Consider the following 17,143-nt stretch of genomic DNA (forward strand, 5'->3'; position numbering starts at 1 on the left):
ATTCTGGTTAAGAGTTGGCTTGTGTATCTTGCTGCTCCCCTGTTGGGGGCATAGATATTTATAATTGTCATATCCACTTGTTGGATACATCCTTTAAGAATAATATAGTGTCCTTCTGTATCTCTAACTACCGTCTTTAGTTTAAAATCTAATCTGTCTGATATGAGAATTGCTACCCCAGCTTTCTTTTGAGGTCCATTGGCATGAAAAATGGTTCTCCATCCCTTCACTTTCAGTCTGGATGTATCTTTAGGTTCAAAATGTATCTTTAGGTTCAGTCTGGATGTATCTTGTAGACAGCAAATGGATGGGTCAGGTCTTTTTATCCAGTCTGCAACCCTGTGTCATTTATGGGAGCATTTAGGCCATTCACATTGAGAGTGATTATTGAGAGATATGATTTTAATGATATCATGTTCCCTGTGAAGTCTTTGTTTCTATAGATTGTAAATTTCTGTTCTGTAACACTCTTGGGGTCTTTTTCTTTTATAGAACCCCCCCCTTAATATTTCTTATAGGGCTGGCTTGGTGGTCACATATTCTTTCAGTTTCTGCCAGTCCTGGAAGGTCCTTGTCTCTCCATCAATTCTGAATGACAGCCTTGCTGGATAAAGGATCCTTGGCTGCATGTTCTTCTCACTTAGAGCTCTGAATATGTCTTGCCGGCTTTTTCTGGCTTGCCAGGTCTCTGTACACAACTCTGATGTTATTCTGTTGTTCTTCCCTCTATAGGTGAGGATTCTCTTCCCCCTGGCTGCTTTCAAGATTGTATCCTTGGATCTAATATTTGCGAACTGTACTGTTATGTGACGTGGAGTTGGTCTTTTCTCATTGATCTTGAGAGGGGTCCTCTCTGCTTCTTGGACACAAATGCTTGTTTCCTTTGCCAGATGAGGGACGTTCTCAGCTACAATTTGTTCAAATATCTCTTCTAGACCTCTCTCTTTCTCCACCCCCTCAGGGATGGCGATGATTCTGACATTGGAACATTTCAGTGAGTCAGTAATCTCCCGTAATCTACATTCTTGAGATTGCATTTTTTTGAGTCAAGTTCCCATTTTTTCCTTCTTTTCTATCATCCCATCTTCCAATTCATTGATTTGTTTTTCTGCCTCATTTACCCTGGCTTTCAGAGCATCCAGTTTAGACTGCATTTGATTCATAGCATTTTTAACTTCTGCCAGATTCGCTCTCATTTCTGCCCTTAGAGATTCTATATCCTCGTTAATATTTTCATTAATATTTTTTTTAAGTCTACACATCATCTTGACCATTGTTACTCTGAACTCCATTTCTGACAATTTGGTTATATCCATATCCATCAGTTCTGTGGCAGAGGCCACAGTCTCTGTTGCTTTTCTTTGTTGGGGGTGGGTGGGATTCCTCCTCCTTGTCATTCGGATGAGGAGAGGTTGTGGGGATGTACAGAGCCCAGATTATTGACCAGGACTCAAGCAATGTGCAGTTTGTTTTTTTAGGGACCTCAGGGATGTGGGCTTCTTGATTTTTCAGCCTGCCTTCTGGGGGAGGGGCCTGCCGCGCTGATACTCAGGCAACCCTGTTTGGGTAGAGTTGCCCTGTCCTCTGTGAGAGGGGGTGGGGATGGGCACAATGCAAACCAGTATTTCGGGGCTTTTGTTCTCCGGCGGCTTTCCCTGGCTGTTTTCTGTGACTCTTCTGAGAGTCAGAGCAGCAGTGACCGTATCCTATGTCTCAGAACAGAGAGATCGTAGTCTGCTCTCCACTGAGCTCTCCTGGCCACTTTAACTGTGTTTCTGTCGGTGCTGCTAAAAACCCCACAGCATCCCGGGTTGTGTGCCCCACAGCCACTCTCCCAGTCCTCGCTCCCAGGGCCGGCACGTCTCTGTCTTTTGTGCTTCTGACACCGCCAGCCGCCCCTGGTTCCCAAGCGCGCACCCAAACTCTCCATTTCAGTGTGGTTCCCGAGCGCTCCGGAGCTCCAGTTTTCAGTCTGGTCGCGCCCGCTCCCAAGCTCCCGGTCTCAGTCTGGTTTCTCGCAGGTGCTGGTCTGCGAATCCGGCCCACTCCCCAGTGCAGGTGGCTACTGCTTCCCAGCACCCTGGTGCAGCGGCTCCCTCCCACTCCCGTTTATCTTCCGATATCTGTGCGCGGTTTCACGGCTCCCTGCTTCGTACCTCAATACTCAGCGCCAGAGATGTTCGTTTGTAGAGATCCAGATGTATCTTCCTATGTCTCAGGCTGATTTTGTGGGTGTTCAGGATGATCTGGTACCTATCCAGCTTGATTCAGGGGACCAGCTGAAAAAAGGTTCCCTACTCCTCTGCCATCTTTTTTCTTCCTCCCCTTTACCCATTTTTTAATTGGTTTGTTTGTTGATGTTGAGTTATATGAGTTTTTTTAAATATTTTGGATATTAACTCCGTATCAGGTATGTCATTTGCAAATATCTTCTTCCATTCAGTAGGTTGCCTTTTAGTTTTATTAATGGTTTCCTTCACTGTACAAAAGCTTTTTATTTTGATGGTAGTCTCAATAGTTTATTTTTGGTTTTTGTTTCCCTTGCCTGAGGAGAGATATCTAGAAGAATGTTGCTATAGCTGACTAATGGCAGAGAAATTACTGACTGTGCTCTCTTCTAGGATTTTTATGGCTTTAGGTCTTGGATTTAGATCTTCTATTTTTTTATTCTTTAAAGATTTATTTTACTTGAGAGAGAGAGCAAGAGAGAGAGCGAGCGCACAAGTGGGGGGGGGGGCAGAAGGAGAGACTCTCCAGCAGACTCCCTGTAGAGCAGGGAGCCAGTGCAGGGCTCCATCTCAGCACTCTGAGATCATGACCTGAGCCAAAATCAAGAGTCGGATGCTTAACAGACTGAGCCACCCAGGCGCCCCTCAGATTTAGATCTTTAATTCATTTTGAGTTTTATTTTTGTGTACCGTGTAAGAAAGTGATCCTACTTCCTCTTTTTGGATGTAGCTGTCCAGTTTTCTCATCACCGTTTGTTGAAGAGACTCTTTCCCATTGTATATTCTTGCTTCCTTTGTCAAAGATTAATTAACCACATACGGGTGTGGGTTTATTTCTGGGTTCTTAGTTCTGTTCTTTTGATCTATGGGTCTGTTTTTGTGCCAGTACCATACTGTTTTGATGACTGTAGCTTTGTAGTATGTCTTGAAATCAGGAGTTGTAATACCTCTACCTTTGTTTTTCTTCCTCAAGTTTGCTTTGACTGTTTGGGGCCTTTTGTGTTTCCATACAAATTTTAGGATTATTTGTTCTAATTCTGTGAAAAATGCTGTTGGAATTTTGATAGGGATTGCATTTAAATTGTAGATTTGGGTAATATGGACATTTTAGCAGTATCAGTCCTTCCAGTCCTGGAGCATAGACTGTCTTCCATGTGTGTTCCCTTCCGTTTCTGTGATCACTGTTTAATTTTCAGAGTACATTTCTTTCATCCCCTTGAGTAAGTTTATTCCCAGGTATTTCATTATTTTTGGTGCAAATGAAAATGCTGCTGTTTTCTTAATTTCTCTTTCTGCTAGTTTGTTATTAGTGTGTGGAAATGCTATCAATTTCTGGGTATTAATTTTGTATCCTGACAGTTTACTGAATTTGTTGATTAGTAGTTTTTCGGTAGAGTCTTTCGGATTTTCTATGTGTAGTATCCTGTCATCTACAAATAGTGAAAACTTTACTTCTTCCTTACCAATTTGGATGCGTTTTATTCCTTTTTCTTGTCTGATGGCTGTGGCTAGGACTTCCAGTACTATGTTGAGTGAAAGTGTTGAAGAGTGCACATCCTTGTCTTGTTTGTGATCTTAGAGGGAGAGCTCTCAGTTTTTTGCCATTGAGTGTGATGCTAGCTGTTGGTTTTCTGTTTTTGAAATTTTAAGGTCAATGTAGTAAGTTCAGTGATGAAAGCTATCAGAAAAGAATATTATCCAGAAAAGTATTTTTTCTTAGAAAAAAGGAAAGAAAAGTCAACACCTCAGCACAGCTACAGATGCTGTGGCAGTCATGCTTCCCTGCAGATGGGGATAGTTCATTAGATCACTCTCTGGGTCGGCAGGATTGTAGTTCGCATCATCCTTCTTGTCCTCTAGCTGGAAGTCCTCCATTTCCTGGAACAGAGAGTCATCTACCTCTTCCAGCATCCTCCAAAAACTGGATATCCAGTGTGTCAAGATTATGATCTGTTTCAAATAGCTGTTTCCCACTTAATTCATTTTTTCCTGTTCATTCTTCTTTCATTCGTTTCTTTTTCATTTCCAAGAGTTCTGCAACAAACTTGGCCTTTCAACTTAAGCAATTCTCATTTGTAACAGGAGTGCCGTGAAATAATTGCTCTTCAAATTCTTCTGCTGCTTGCTCTTTTTCTTTTCTTCTCTTCCAGTTTTTATTTGATCTATTTCATTTAATTTTTCTTGCACGAACTGTCCCTAAAGTAAAGATCATCACCATACCAAGATTTTCTTCTGCCTATAATGTTAATCATTTAAAGATGTCTGAGACAACATTATCTTGTAGATTTTCCTGGGAGGATATTTCATAAAGAGGGGCTTCATCTGGGTATTTGTCACTGTACAGATAAACTTGAGGGTAGTCTGGACAGTTTCATCATTTTCTCCAGCCTCAGGTGTCAGAGTAATGGTGAAACTGGGTGCATTTTCTGATAATACCAGTTAATGACACTCTCAAACCTGTCTTCAGTCATCCTCTTCACATTCTCACAGCACAGCTGTACTGTAGGTGAGAGAGAACATGAGCAGGACTGGAACTTTACAGGGGTAGCGGAGAGATCTCTGCCTGTGAAGGAGCTGGGGTAGATGGCTTCTGGAGCCTCCAGCTTGTTGTGCTGTTCCTTGTCGTCATCCATCATTGCGGTCCCCACTGCTGCCCGTGGACTGCCCAGCCACCCAGGTGTGGTGTGCTGCAGCGGGGACCACAGTGCACCAGGATAGCTGGCAGCGGCCAGGCCAGCCCAGGTGCAGAGTCCCTGGCTCTGAGGCCATGTGCCCAGAGCTAGGCCGGGCCTGCTGAGCAACAGTCTTACACAGGCCTACACCTCACTATGGGGTGTTCATATATGGCCTTTATTGTGTCAAAGTATGTTACTGGTAAACTCACTTTGTTGGGAGTTTTCATCATGAATGGATATTGAATGTTTTCAAGTGCTTTTTAAGCATCTAGAGAGGGGTGCCTGGGTGGCTTAGTCGTTAAGCGTCTGCCTTCGGCTCAGGGCATGATCGCGGCGTTCTGGGATCGAGCCCCCGATTCAGGCTCTTCCTCTGCAAGCCTGCATCTTCCTCTCCCACTCCCCCTGCTTGTGTTCCCTCTCTCGCTGGCTGTCTCTCTCTGTCAAATAAATAAATAAAATCTTAAAAAAAAAAAAGCATCTAGAGAGATGATTATGTGATTTTTTTTCATTTTGGTCATGTGGTGATGTATCACGTTGATGGATTTGTGAATATTGAACCATCTTTGCATCCCTGGAATAAATCCCACTTGATCATGGTGGATGATCTTTTTAATGTATTGTTGTATACAGTTTGCTAATATTTTGTTGAGGATTTTGCATCTGTGTTCATTAGTCATATTGGCCTGTAGTTTTCTTGTTTTGTGGTTATTTTACATTTAAAAAAAAATACCATTGTATTTTATTTTAAAGATCTTATTTATTTGACTGAGACAGAGCACAGACAAGCAGGAGGAGCAGCAGGCAGAGAGAGAAGCAGATTCTCCACTGAGCAGGGAGCCCAATACAGGGCTTGATCCCAGGACCCTGGGATCATGACCTGAGCTGAAGGCAGACGTTTAACTGACTGAGCCACCCAGGGCCCCATTATTTCACATTCTTAAAACTGGATTTATGCCAAAGTAAAAAAAAAAAAAAAAAAAAGGTAAAGTAAGGATTTTTTTTAGAAGCTTCTGATGCCCTAAAGACTATTGAGTGGCTGATGGGCTTCTGTTTCCTGTCTCTTGGAATGCTCCTTCTTAGGATCCAGGCACTGTGCTATAAGGAGATCCACAGGCTGTGTGGAAAAGGAGGCCCACATGGAGGAGGCCTGACGGCCCTTTGCACTAGCTGAGCTCTCAGTCCATAACCAGCCACAGGAGTGTGGCTGTTGGGAAGATTCTAGCCAACACCAGGTGAAACAGAAAACCCATCAGTGAACTGCACATTTGAGAGAAATCACAAATTGTTTTTTTTTAGCTTAAAAAAAAAGAGATAAAAATTTCTTGAGTTATCGTAAAGTATATTCGTTGTTTATTTCCTCTCTGTAAATCTTGTGAGAATTGTCTACCTGATGTGGTTTCCAGTGTTACTTAGTATTTGTCACATAGAAATAGCCCAGATAAGGGTCCAAAGAGCAGAGACAGTTTCGAACATGGTTTAGTGTCTTCTCCATAAGAATGGTGGCTGGAGCATATAATACCTTCATATCTAAGTAGCCACCAGATGGAAAAGAGACTTGTGAAGAGCATCTTCCCAGCACCATGGTGGGACTGAAGGTCAGAAAATGGCCAGTTGACTAATACCAGTTCTTTCTCAATTCCCTCATTCTGAATTTTGGCTAAAGGTGACAGGCAAGAGGTTATGGTGTTATGTCAGGTGACTGACCGGGGCCACGGATCAGTTAAATGATTCAGTCTGTACACCAGTCTTGTAGTGCTGTGATTACAGTCAGTGCCTCAGCGGACTTCCAGATCATTGCACGCATCTTTGGAGGTTGCTACCAAATAGTCAAAACTGGGAGTGTATTCATTGAATGTCAAGGGTCTATTGGACATCCCTGCTGGAAATGTCTCTGGTCACGTAGGTAATGAGGATTCAACACATTTTATGTTACCTGAAACCTGGAGAGGTTAGGTGACCTCCTGCATTAATATTTTCTTTGTTGCTATGGGTGCCCTCCACATGTCACTTGTGCTGTAACATTCCATGGGACCCCCTCCCCACCCCCACACGCTGTAGACTCCTACTTTGCTTTGACCCATCTGATGGATGTCTTTAGGACTGAGTTGTTTGGGAAGTGAAGAGAAAAAAGAGCTTCGTATTATTTTTGATAATTCCTTTTCCTTGAAGATGATGAATATTGCCAGAGGCAAGGGAGGTAGAACTTGGTGCTCTGATTTAAGAGTCAGGTAGTCATTCCTTCTTTCACAGAAAAAATATTTATTGAGCACTTTCTGTGGTACCGTCCTGAAAACTGGGGATAAGGCAGTTAGACAAAGTGCTTTTCTTCAAGAGACCGACATTCTAGTGGGGTATAACACAGAGCACGTAACTCCTGTGTCCCTCTCTCCTGTTGGGAAGAGAGAGAAATGTCCCCTCTGCACTACTGAACATTAGTGTCCCTCACCCCATTTCCTGTTAAAGAATCTTAAAGCACGGTCACATTTTGGATGCGTACCAGGTTTTTGAGCAGTTCTTAAATTGCTTGATATGGGACTGGAGGTTGAGGATGGCTCAGATTAAGTCTTGAGGGGATTCTGAGAGTCTCCTCAGAACTGAAGATTTGTGAAAGGCCGATTGTGTGCTCAGGGTTGTGGACAGTCTGTCACTGGAGGACGAACTAAGTGCAAAAGAGTGAGAGAGAAAGAGAGGAAACCAGCTTTAAAGAGAAAGAATTGGCGATGGGTTTAGATTAGAGGTTCATAGGGATATTAATGTTCGGATGGATGGATAGATAAAAATGAGAAAACCTGAGGACTAGGGTGTTTCCTTTTATTTTTATTTTTACTTTTTAAAGATTTTATTTTACAGAGAGCACGAGCGCATGCGCAGACAAGCAGGGGGAGCTGGAGCGGAAGAAGCAGGCTCCCTGCCCGGCTCAGGGCTCCGGGATCATGACCTGAGCCCAAGGCAGACGCTTAACCGACTGAACCACGCAGGTGTCCCCGGATGTTTTCTTTTTACCATGAAACATTGACCCAGCATTTCATTTGTGCCTGTTGAACTAGGCAACCTCAGGGGCTGGCAGGCCGTCTTCCTTGACGTCAGCAAGGGCAGATTTAAATCTCTGCAACAGAACGCTCCCCAGCCCTGATCAATAGGGCTGGTAATTGAATTAGAAAACATTCTGAGCTGTCAGCTAATTATGCTATTCAGGCAATTGCTTTGTCCACATCGATTTCATCCTTGAATTGCTTAAGTGACTTTCTCACTGGGAGGGGAAGTCAGCTTCCATGATCGAGGCACATATTTTACGTCTTTCTAAATTATGCTTCCTGTGCTTTTTTAGGGCAATACTTTGGCTTTTCATGTTATTACAGACATTGTTTTATAAGTTTCGATAGACATTAGTTTTGTTCTAATTTGTATTTCAGTCTGATCTTTGTTTCCAGGTCTATGAGTATTTCCAGGTCTATGTTACTCCGGTGCGCAACTGCTCATTTCTTTCACTAAAGGCAAATAACCAATTTGATTTCCCTTTTTCCAGCAACAATAAAATAATTTAAAAGGCCCCAGTTGGGGCGCCTGGGTGGCTCAGTCGTTAAGCGTCTGCCTTGGGCTCAGGGCGTGATCCCAGCGTTCTGGGATCGAGCCCCACATCGGGCTCCTTTGCTGGGAGCCTGCTTTTTCCTCTCCTACTCCCCCTGCTTGTGTTCCCTCTCTTACTGGCTGTCTCTCTCTGTCAAATAAATAAATAAATAAATAATCTTTAAAAATAAAAGGCCCCAGTTGTGCTTAACATATTAAAGCTGTTGATGGTAAAAAAATCAATTTAGAATAGCAGCTACAGTGTTAGAAGTGAAGAATTCAAGCCAACTTGTTTTTTGGATTTAAAAAATCCAGAATCAGTATACACATACGGAGGTGTATATATTGACTGCTCACTTTATCTTCTAGAAGATATTAGTGGCTTTAGATGTTAAAGGTAGGTAATGCTTTTAAAGACGACTAGCAGAATCTTGTTGGAGCAAAGGAGATGCACCTTCTAACAAGGTTTTTCCAATACCAAGCTCTGATGATAAATAAATTCTTCTTCTTCTTGTATAGAGTCCCCACCTTTTATATAGTTCTGTGTTCAGGCTTAACTAGAAACGACTTCTTGCTTCCTGAACACATGCTGAATTTCTTGTGATTGTATACTGAGGAAGCATGGCAGAATCAGGATGCTTCATGGATCTCTCCGTGTCTCCAAGTCAGACCTATGCATGTCCTTAGCAAGACGGTTATTACAAACCACACATTCAATGGGACTTCGGATTCCCCACTGAGAGTAGGAATCTTCTGTCCACCTTTGTTTTTCTGGCACTTAAACCATTGCTTGACATGGTGCTCAGTCACTGGTGGAAGAACTGAACTGAATTAAACTCAGATCTCATTTGTATAAACTTCTTCCCTCACTCTCTTCAGCAGTCCTTCTCCTTCGCTCCCTCCCTGCTTTCCATTCTTCCATTCATCCATCCATCCAACATCTGTTTTTCAGCTCGTACTGTGTACCAGACACTGTGCTGTTGGTAAATAAAACAGACTTGGTCCCAGAAATCTTGAGGGGAGGGTGTGGGGGATAGACAATAAATGAGTTAACCAACAAATAAATGTAAATTACAAATTGTGAAGAGTATAATAAACACACAAGGAACACTGAGAAAGAGTAACTGATAGAAATGGAAACCTAGGCTTTCCTAGGGTGTTGCAAGACCTCTCAAATGTTGCCTCTAAGATGAAGAATGAAAAATGAGTCAGACTTAGTTATGAGAAAAACAGGGTGGAAGTGTGTTCGAGGGAGAGAAGGGAAAGCATGCGAAGGCTATAGGGAGGGAGGGACTGCGAGGAGGCTGGTGTGGGGGGAGTGTAGTGGGCAGGAGGACAATGTGCAAGGGTAGGTGGGACAAGTAAGTGAGGGCTAAATTTCCTAAGGCTTTGTCCATGAGAAAGAGTTTGGATTTTATTCAAGCCATTTTTCTGGCTGGTGCTGAGTGGACAGAGCATTTAACCCAAGATCCTGTAGATGTGGTTATGAATGAGCAAGTTGCCTTTCTGTTGAGTGTATCTTGGAATGCTGGATGGAGAAAATGAAATGAGATACAGTAAATTCTTTTTCCACACCTATGCAACCTTCAGTGTTTGTCCTCTTCTCAACGTGTATATTATCACTTTGAGCTTTGGTATCAGCTTTTAATATTTAGTGAATGCTGCGTCGTGGTTATGTATCATTTATATTCTGTATCTCCCAACTAGATCACTAGTATAGGCCATTTATGTTTCTTTTCTCTGTTCATATTGTCATTTTTCCCTATGGAGTCATTTGTCTTCTTGATTGCAGAAATACTTCATGTATTCCTGCTACTAATCCTTTCCTATGTGTCGCACATATTTTGTCCCAGTCTCCTTTTTACCTTTGTCTCAGCCCACTTTTTGCCTTCAACAGTAATGCATAGTGGCCCTTCTTCCATTTCATAGGAGTTGGTATTTCTGATGATGTCCCCTGTATGGCCCAAGATCTCTTCTGGAGTTTCTGGGCATGATCTATCAGCATACCAAGAAAAATAATCCATCAACATTTATTGTCTTGCCCAATAGACACTTCATTTTTTTTTACATTTTCTAGTTTTTAAAATAAATTTACAAAAATAAGAATAAGAGGACAGTAAGACAAAAACCTTTCATTTGAAATCTTAATTTAAATGTAGTAACCCTGAATCTTCCATATTTTCCTGGTTCGGGATAGATATACACAGATATATAGACACCTGAAATGGACACCTCTAACTGCAGTTGTCATGCATGGACTCGGAATATATCCATCTTGAAAATACTGGTTCCAAACTTTAAATGTATCTCCAGTAGGTTCTAGCTTATCACTTCTGGTTGTTCTAGAACTTGCATCATCAAAACAAAAAACTAGAATTTTTTGAAACCTTGTTCAATGGCTCATAATTTTGTTGCAGAGAGTGTAACTATCTTCTTGGCTCCACAATTCAGACATTTTCATTCTTAGATTTACAAACCAACCAAAGTGATAGATCCATTGAATTTTTAAGTTTCTTTCCTATATGCCTTTCCTGTCACCTTTGTATACTAACGTGCCCTCATCATTTGTCCACTTATGAACTGTATCAAAATTTGGCCCACAGACATCATAAAAGATGAAAGAATATGGTCATATGCCCTTTTTAAGTGTAACACGATAGTGAGATTCTTGCCGCAAAACATTGAATGATGATGTCCTCCCTGTGGAATGACTGACTGAATGAAAATACCTTATTTTCTTTTTGTTCTGAGAAATACGTTACTCATCAATTCTTGAGTTTGAGAAGATTCATCCATATATACTGTATAGTATACAGTAATCTGAAGACTCGTAGTCTGAACTTTTACTTAGGGTCAGCGTTACCATCCTTGCTAGCGGTGCCGCTCTTTGTCTCTTTGCACCCATCTTCTCATCTAATAATTGTGAAATGTCTCCCTCTGTCCATTTTCCTCTTATTGCCATTATGGACAGAAAATTTAAAAATCCTGGATTCTCAACTGTATTCACTGAAAGCGAAAAGCCGACTGCAAAGATAGTGTCTCAGGTCTCTTATACCTTATTGGACAATAATTTGGGCAATGCAATTAGAAAATTGCAGGATATAGTGCAATAGTGATTACTTTTGCATCATCCTTTTTGGTGATTTCATCATTTTCCTTTGTCTTATTTAAGTTTTTTTAAAAAACATAGTTGTAATTAATCCGAGATACGGGAAAAAAAATAAAACCACTAAGATCCCATAATATAACTTAAATTTATAAAAGGTGGCCGTGGGTCTATATGGTAATTATAAGATAGAATGAGTTTTATTCTATTTTTAAAAATAAGTAGAATTTCTTTTTGTTCTTAGAAAGATTCTAAAACAAATAAAATTATGAAATAAATCTTCCCAAATAATAAGGGATTGTTAAAAAAAAAAAAAAAGAGGAAAAACTCAGATTGGGCCCAGCAGACCTAATATTCTCCTGGAGCTGCCTGAAGGGCTGAGCTGACCTTGTTAATGAGGCTTTGATTGCAGAGTCCACTGGAATGGTAATGACACTTAATTAGTCTTAGCCTCTCTTTACGCCACTGAAGCTTGCAGGAGTTTGCTGTTTTCCGACCTTCCCCTTCTCTGTGCAGCGTGGACAGAAAGGATAAACTAACTTCTTTTTGACTGAGGTGGGGGCTTCCTCCTCCTGTTCATTTTGTTAGCAGGCCTGCTTTATCTCGTGTGTCTCTTCTAAGCCTCTTTTCTAATCAAAGCCCTCGAGCTGTTAGCTGTTGAAATAAAGTGCGTCTCTGTTGAGCACAGAGCACTGCCAGCGTCCCATTTGGGGAGAATCGAAGAGGTGTGTATGCCAAGCACGATATCATTGTGTGCCGGCACTGCGGGAGCGTGCCAAAGCCAGGGCGAGGCTGCCAGTACAAATGCCACGTTGACATGACATTTACAAGTTGAGAGTCTGGAAGAGGACTGGCAGCAGAACACTCTTCAGCTACCTCATTTAGGGTGGCAGGAACTGGGCCAATTTGATTTTCAGACTCAGAAAGCATAGTCAAGAAGTAAGACTTCATAGAGAATTCCAAACTCTCGCTGCTGCATTTTCTAGGAAGTGATGAATTTGATTAGCCTGTGTCTGGGATAAACCGTGGTGCAGATCAAGAGTGCAGGTTACCGAGTGCATGAATGAGGGCGCTCTCACTTACTGTGTGACCCTGAGCAAGTCACTTCGTCTGTGTCAGCCTCGGTTGCGCATCTGTAAGGTAGGGATAACAATAGCCCTTTCCGCATGGGGTTATTGGGTGAATTAAATAGTATCTTTAAAAGTGTGAGCACTTTTTTCAGTGCTTGTCCAACACTGAGTGCTCAATACACATAAGGCATTTTTCATATTCTTCAGAAACTCATGAGAAATTCAGGTTTTTTGCTGTTTGTGTATTTTAGTAACAAGTGGGTATATTGTCACCCACCAGGGACATGAGCTTGTGTGTATACTCTCTCTCTCTCTCAGATGTAGGCATCGCTGGAACACTGCGCATTTTCTTTACCTCTTCTAGGAAACTTAGAACTGGAATCAGGATCATTGGAGCATTTGGCATCTCTATAGTCTCTTAGATACAGAAACCACTTGGGTGTTAAGAATTTATTCCAGTAACAGTCCTTTGATTGACCTGGAAGTTTTCTGTGGCATACTTGATGCAAAGTGAAGGCCTAGAGCTATTCTGAAGGAACCACTGTGGCTTATTAGGGACACCATCTTTTCAGTCTTGGTAAGGTACTTGATCTTGGTGAAATCTGTTTTCGTGACCTAGTAGTTAAGTGACAGATTTTTCTGTGCTACGTACATAGAATATGATCCTCACCACCGCACTTAGGTAACTTCCTTACATCGGTTTCAACACTGTTAGTAAATTCTCTCAAATGATAAAATTCTGTTTTGTCTTTTTTTTCTTTCTTGTTTTTCAGATCTTCGAGGCTGCTGAGGGCATTCTATGTCCCCTTCCTGTCAGATCAGTATACAGCATATGCAAACTACACCATCCTCAAACCCCGGAAAGCAAAGCAAATCAGGAAGAAAAGCGGAGGTTAGCAACACGCCTCTGGCCCCAAAGGACGACCATCCTGTTAACTAGTGATTGCACTGACAGGACTCCCTCCAAGTCATCATTTGTAACATTTGTAATAAAGGCTGTCTGACATGGATGCTGGAATATGGGTGCTTTAGGCTGGTCAGAGTCATTCACATTCACGTCTTGCCTGTGTCTCTGTTCTGCATGTAAACTTTTTGCAGCTGGGCAGAAAAAGGCCCTAAAGTCTGGTAGATATGTTGCTCTACATCTTATTGTTTTTCTTCTGTTCAATTATTTACTAGAGCGGAGAAGAGCAGAACCACCTTACAGGAAGAATTGAAAATCCCTGAACTGGATGGCTGCGTTAAACTGTTCTCCATACTCTGGCCTGGCATCTGAGAACTAGCAAGCCTCTTTTGGGCCATATGGGCTTCTCCACCAAAGCTGTTTGGCAGCTCCTAGCAGACCTTGTTCAAATCCTAGTGCTGAAAATGAGCACAGCCCAATTGCCAACCTACATGTCCTTTTCACCTCTTGCAAGACTAAGCTTCTCTAAAGCACTTCACAGGACTAGGACCCTGTCCTGGAGATATCTCAGGAAAAAGGCTACCATTTGAGGAACTGTAACCTAATTTCGTTATATAGGATGCCTCTTATTTTCATTTCCTTTACAACAAACTGTAACCATATTTTCTTTAAGTTTTAGCATGCTGTTTCTTGAATTCAAGACTTCTCTGTATAAAGGTATCAACAGACCAGACCATAATTGTATAGGACATATTTGGAGAAAATTAATTCTATCATTTGGTAGGTTTGGATGACCTCACATTTTTAAGTAATGTATTCTGAGGCCATTTCTGAGGAAATTAAGAATTTGCCCTTTTTTAACAACTCTAGTGGAAAAGGCCAGTGTATATTTATAGCACCTATTTTTGAGTCTATCTGTTGCAAAGCACATTCTGCATGGGGCATTTCTAGTCAAATAGGCAATTGAGGACCTAATTAAAATGTAGTAAGTAAATACTGTTACTTTACATACAGTATTCCACAGTTTACAAAGCACTTTCACATTATGTCATTTGGTCCTCACAGTCACGACGTGAGGCAGAGAAGGCAAGTGGTTTTATTCCTATTTTACAGATAACGACTTCGGGGTGGGGGGGTGGGGAAGGCCAAGTGGTATGCCCAAGGTCACATGACCAGGCAGTAACAGAGCTAGGACTGGAACCTGGGTCCCCTAACTGCTCCCCTAGTGCTCTTCCATGCTTCCTCTCTTGACTCTGAAGACATGACTTGGAAGAATGATGATGTTGGCCAGAGACCCGCTTGTTAAAGTAACTTTCTATTTTAAGGAAGACTTTTCTCTGTATTTCTTTGAGTTCTTCAGAGCCTCCACTGTGCCTGTCAGACCATCATAGCAGCACCCCGCAATGCAGCCCAGCCTGTGGCAGGAAAGTAGTGCTCATGTTTGGAAGCCCTGCTCCTTTGCGGCCCCACAGGATCTCCTATCAGTTGCATGCCCACGTAGGCCATCTGGGGTCTATTCTAGGTGCCTTATTTCCCTCAAGGTAATTGTGTCTAGTATCTGCAAATAGAACGACGCTATTTTCCAGAGGTTTCATCTTTCATTTTTCAAAGAGAAGGGCTTTCCAACAGGAACTGATCCCAAGAGAGGAGAAGAGAAGTCATAGGGGAAGAAATGGCTGGTTCCCACATGACAAGTCTCCTCTTCAGGATCTCTCTAATGGAATTTCTGAGGTTGAAGCGCTGGAGAGGAACTTGGTCTAGACAGTTTAGAACTAATTGGAGAGTGAAGATAAGCCAGGGTCCCACCTGCTGCTTTAAAGGTTTCTGGCATTTAACCGTCAGTACTTGGTTCCTGCTTTCTGAGCCAAATATTGGCACCCATGGTCTGACTACAGGGTAGAGAATTTTTGGTGAAAGATCTTGTCCTACCTGCAGGAACAGTGTACTGTCTTTTACAATGGCTAAAGCCCTCTACTTTTTGCAAAAGTGGTAAATGAGTCCCATCACGGAGGTCCAGGGTGAGTAGCTGTTATCCTAATCCGAGTGATACAGTGATGGTCTATTTTATCATCTTGCATGTTTAAAAAAAAAAAAGCCTTCTGATTAAGAATTTCCTGTAACAGAGCACAAAAAAGGTCACAGTTGATCCAGGGATTCCTTGGGAATATCTGTTCCTATCCCTTTTAAGACCTGGTCTTGGTTTCCTCTGTTCTAGGTCCATCTTTAGTGAGAGCGCAATAGATTGCGGAACCCTGTGCCAAATGCTATGGGTAAGGGATATAAAGATGAATGTCTTTTGTTGTGAAAATGAGTATTTCTCATGTGATGTTACATAACCACATTTAAGAAAAATCTCCATCTCAGCAATACAGGGAGGCTGGCTTTGCCTGGGAAAAAAGAGTTTCAAGACACCTGGTCACACAAGCATTTCTCTTCTAGAGAACCGGTGTTTAGCATGAGCTGCTGTAAGCTCTGCTTACCATAAGGATGGAGTCTCTGAGGCACATGTTTCTCCACAGGTTGTTGAGTATTGAAGAATGAAGGACTACAGATGATTTGTAAGAATCTTTGATTATGGAGCTGAGCAAGGGAGTGGGTGTACGTGGCAGTTTTAGGGCTTTCTGATCTCTAAAGTTTATTTTTTAGTAATCTCTTTGTGGGGCTCAGACTCACAACCCTGAGATCAAGAGTCACATGCTTTTCCGACTGAGCCCGCCAGGTGCCCCCCCGATTTCTAGATCTTAAGCAGCCTTATCTGAACCCCAGATCTTAAGACACTGAGCCCCATTGCTGAACCAGACACTGTAGTAAGCATCTGTTATCTAAGTGTGCATATCACCTGGCACACTTTGATAAAAGACCAGTCACTTTAATCACGGAAAATGGGAATCCATACTCTTTATTATTGAATTCAAGTTTAGAAACAGATTGTTCTAAATCAAGGTGGCTCTTGATCTCAACCATTTATTTGGGTCATTTTTCCTAGTTCGGGGTTCTGGGAAAGAGCCTTAAAAACTCGTGATTTTATAGCATTAGATCTGGAGTGACTGTTGGGGCAAAGCACCAATGGCAATCCTTTATTGTGTGTTGCATTTCATGGGCTTTATTGAAATAATTCACTGTGATTATGCTGTCATCTATCCAGTATCAGGCAGCTCTGCTTTTAATTAAGCTGTTTTCTCTGAAGAGGGAAAAGAGGCACAATTTCATCTTTGCTTCCACAGCCTATTAAAGCTCGTGTGTTAATTCATTCTTCAGTTACCACATGAAATGCCTTGAGTAAATGGATAGATGGACATGTGCTCAGCTTTGTTCTTTGGCAACAGATCAGGCTTCCGTATGGCTTTGTTGAATTTCAGAGGCCCTCTAGTATTTTGGTAAATCTAGATGAATGTTGCCTTTACTTTTCCCAATATATACGACCATGTAATTCGTGCTGCACATGAATCAGGAAGCAGTGCAGTGTTGAAGCAAGAGTCTTGTCCCGTTCATTTGTCTTCCTGATCCCTGTACTTTATCTCACTTGTCAGTGTTTATATTACAAACATGTATTTTCTGTAAAAGAAAAAGTTAAATAAATCTTGGCAATTTGA

The 17,143-nt window shown here is 41.9% G+C and overlaps 1 protein-coding gene and 1 pseudogene across 4 annotated transcripts in view; one reads left to right on the forward strand and one right to left on the reverse strand.

The window, feature by feature from the left end:
• The window catches only part of ALG9 (ALG9 alpha-1,2-mannosyltransferase), a 95,843-nt gene extending 78,700 nt beyond the window's left edge, over positions 1 to 17,143 (forward strand). For 3 of the 4 annotated variants that reach the window (XM_045797752.2, XM_087868443.1, XM_045797755.2), the window contains 2 exons: positions 13,420 to 13,538; positions 13,826 to 17,143. In XM_045797752.2, the coding sequence (XP_045653708.1) occupies positions 13,420 to 13,538; positions 13,826 to 13,863 (157 nt within the window). In that variant the 3' untranslated portion in view covers positions 13,864 to 17,143. Of the gene's footprint in view, positions 1 to 13,419; positions 13,657 to 13,825 lie in introns of those variants that run through there. The other variant, XM_087868442.1, reaches the window with a different exon arrangement.
• On the reverse strand, positions 3,966 to 4,446 carry LOC123792447 (RWD domain-containing protein 1 pseudogene; annotated as a pseudogene).

Source organism: Ursus americanus, chromosome 16 (assembly GCF_024610735.1).
Source record: "Ursus americanus isolate L20-20 chromosome 16, mUrsAme1.1.p, whole genome shotgun sequence".
In the NCBI taxonomy this organism is placed as follows: domain Eukaryota; kingdom Metazoa; phylum Chordata; class Mammalia; order Carnivora; family Ursidae; genus Ursus; species Ursus americanus.